This window comes from Penaeus monodon, chromosome 24 (assembly GCF_015228065.2).
Source record: "Penaeus monodon isolate SGIC_2016 chromosome 24, NSTDA_Pmon_1, whole genome shotgun sequence".
NCBI classification, from domain to species: Eukaryota; Metazoa; Arthropoda; class Malacostraca; order Decapoda; family Penaeidae; genus Penaeus; species Penaeus monodon.
The window spans coordinates 13,518,264-13,518,624 of record NC_051409.1 but is presented as its reverse complement, the minus strand read 5'-3'; the positions used below and the strand labels follow the sequence as shown (position 1 = coordinate 13,518,624).

The 361-nt window shown below is 29.4% G+C and overlaps 1 protein-coding gene across 1 annotated transcript in view; it reads right to left on the bottom strand.

The window, feature by feature from the left end:
* Positions 1-361, bottom strand: part of LOC119588601 (U6 snRNA-associated Sm-like protein LSm8) — a 7,046-nt gene that overhangs the window by 1,591 nt on the left and 5,094 nt on the right. The window contains 1 exon segment of the mRNA XM_037937243.1: positions 27-67. Within this exon segment, the coding sequence (XP_037793171.1) occupies positions 27-67 (41 nt within the window).

The following is a 361-nucleotide window of genomic DNA, read 5'->3' as shown; positions in this document are numbered from 1 at the left end:
AAATGCTAAATTTGTTATCATCTTACCACAATATTTCTTCCATCTGCTGTGATTACTGAAACAAGATCTGAACTAGAGTTAAGGAATATTAAAATCCCAACAAACTCAATTCTTCTTATTTATTTGAAATAAAAAATATTTGATGCACATGGAACCATAATCTCAAGAATTACATTACTTGCATCCCTCACACTATGATTTAAAAAAGTGGGGGGAGAGGCAGCTGCATCAGTCATCAGCAGTTGTCTGCAATAACTATTCATACAAAATATTATAAAATCATGAAGAGAAAATTGATAAAGTGAAATGAAAAATGAGAATAGTAACAGATATTGAGAAATAAATGAATACTCATTTTATG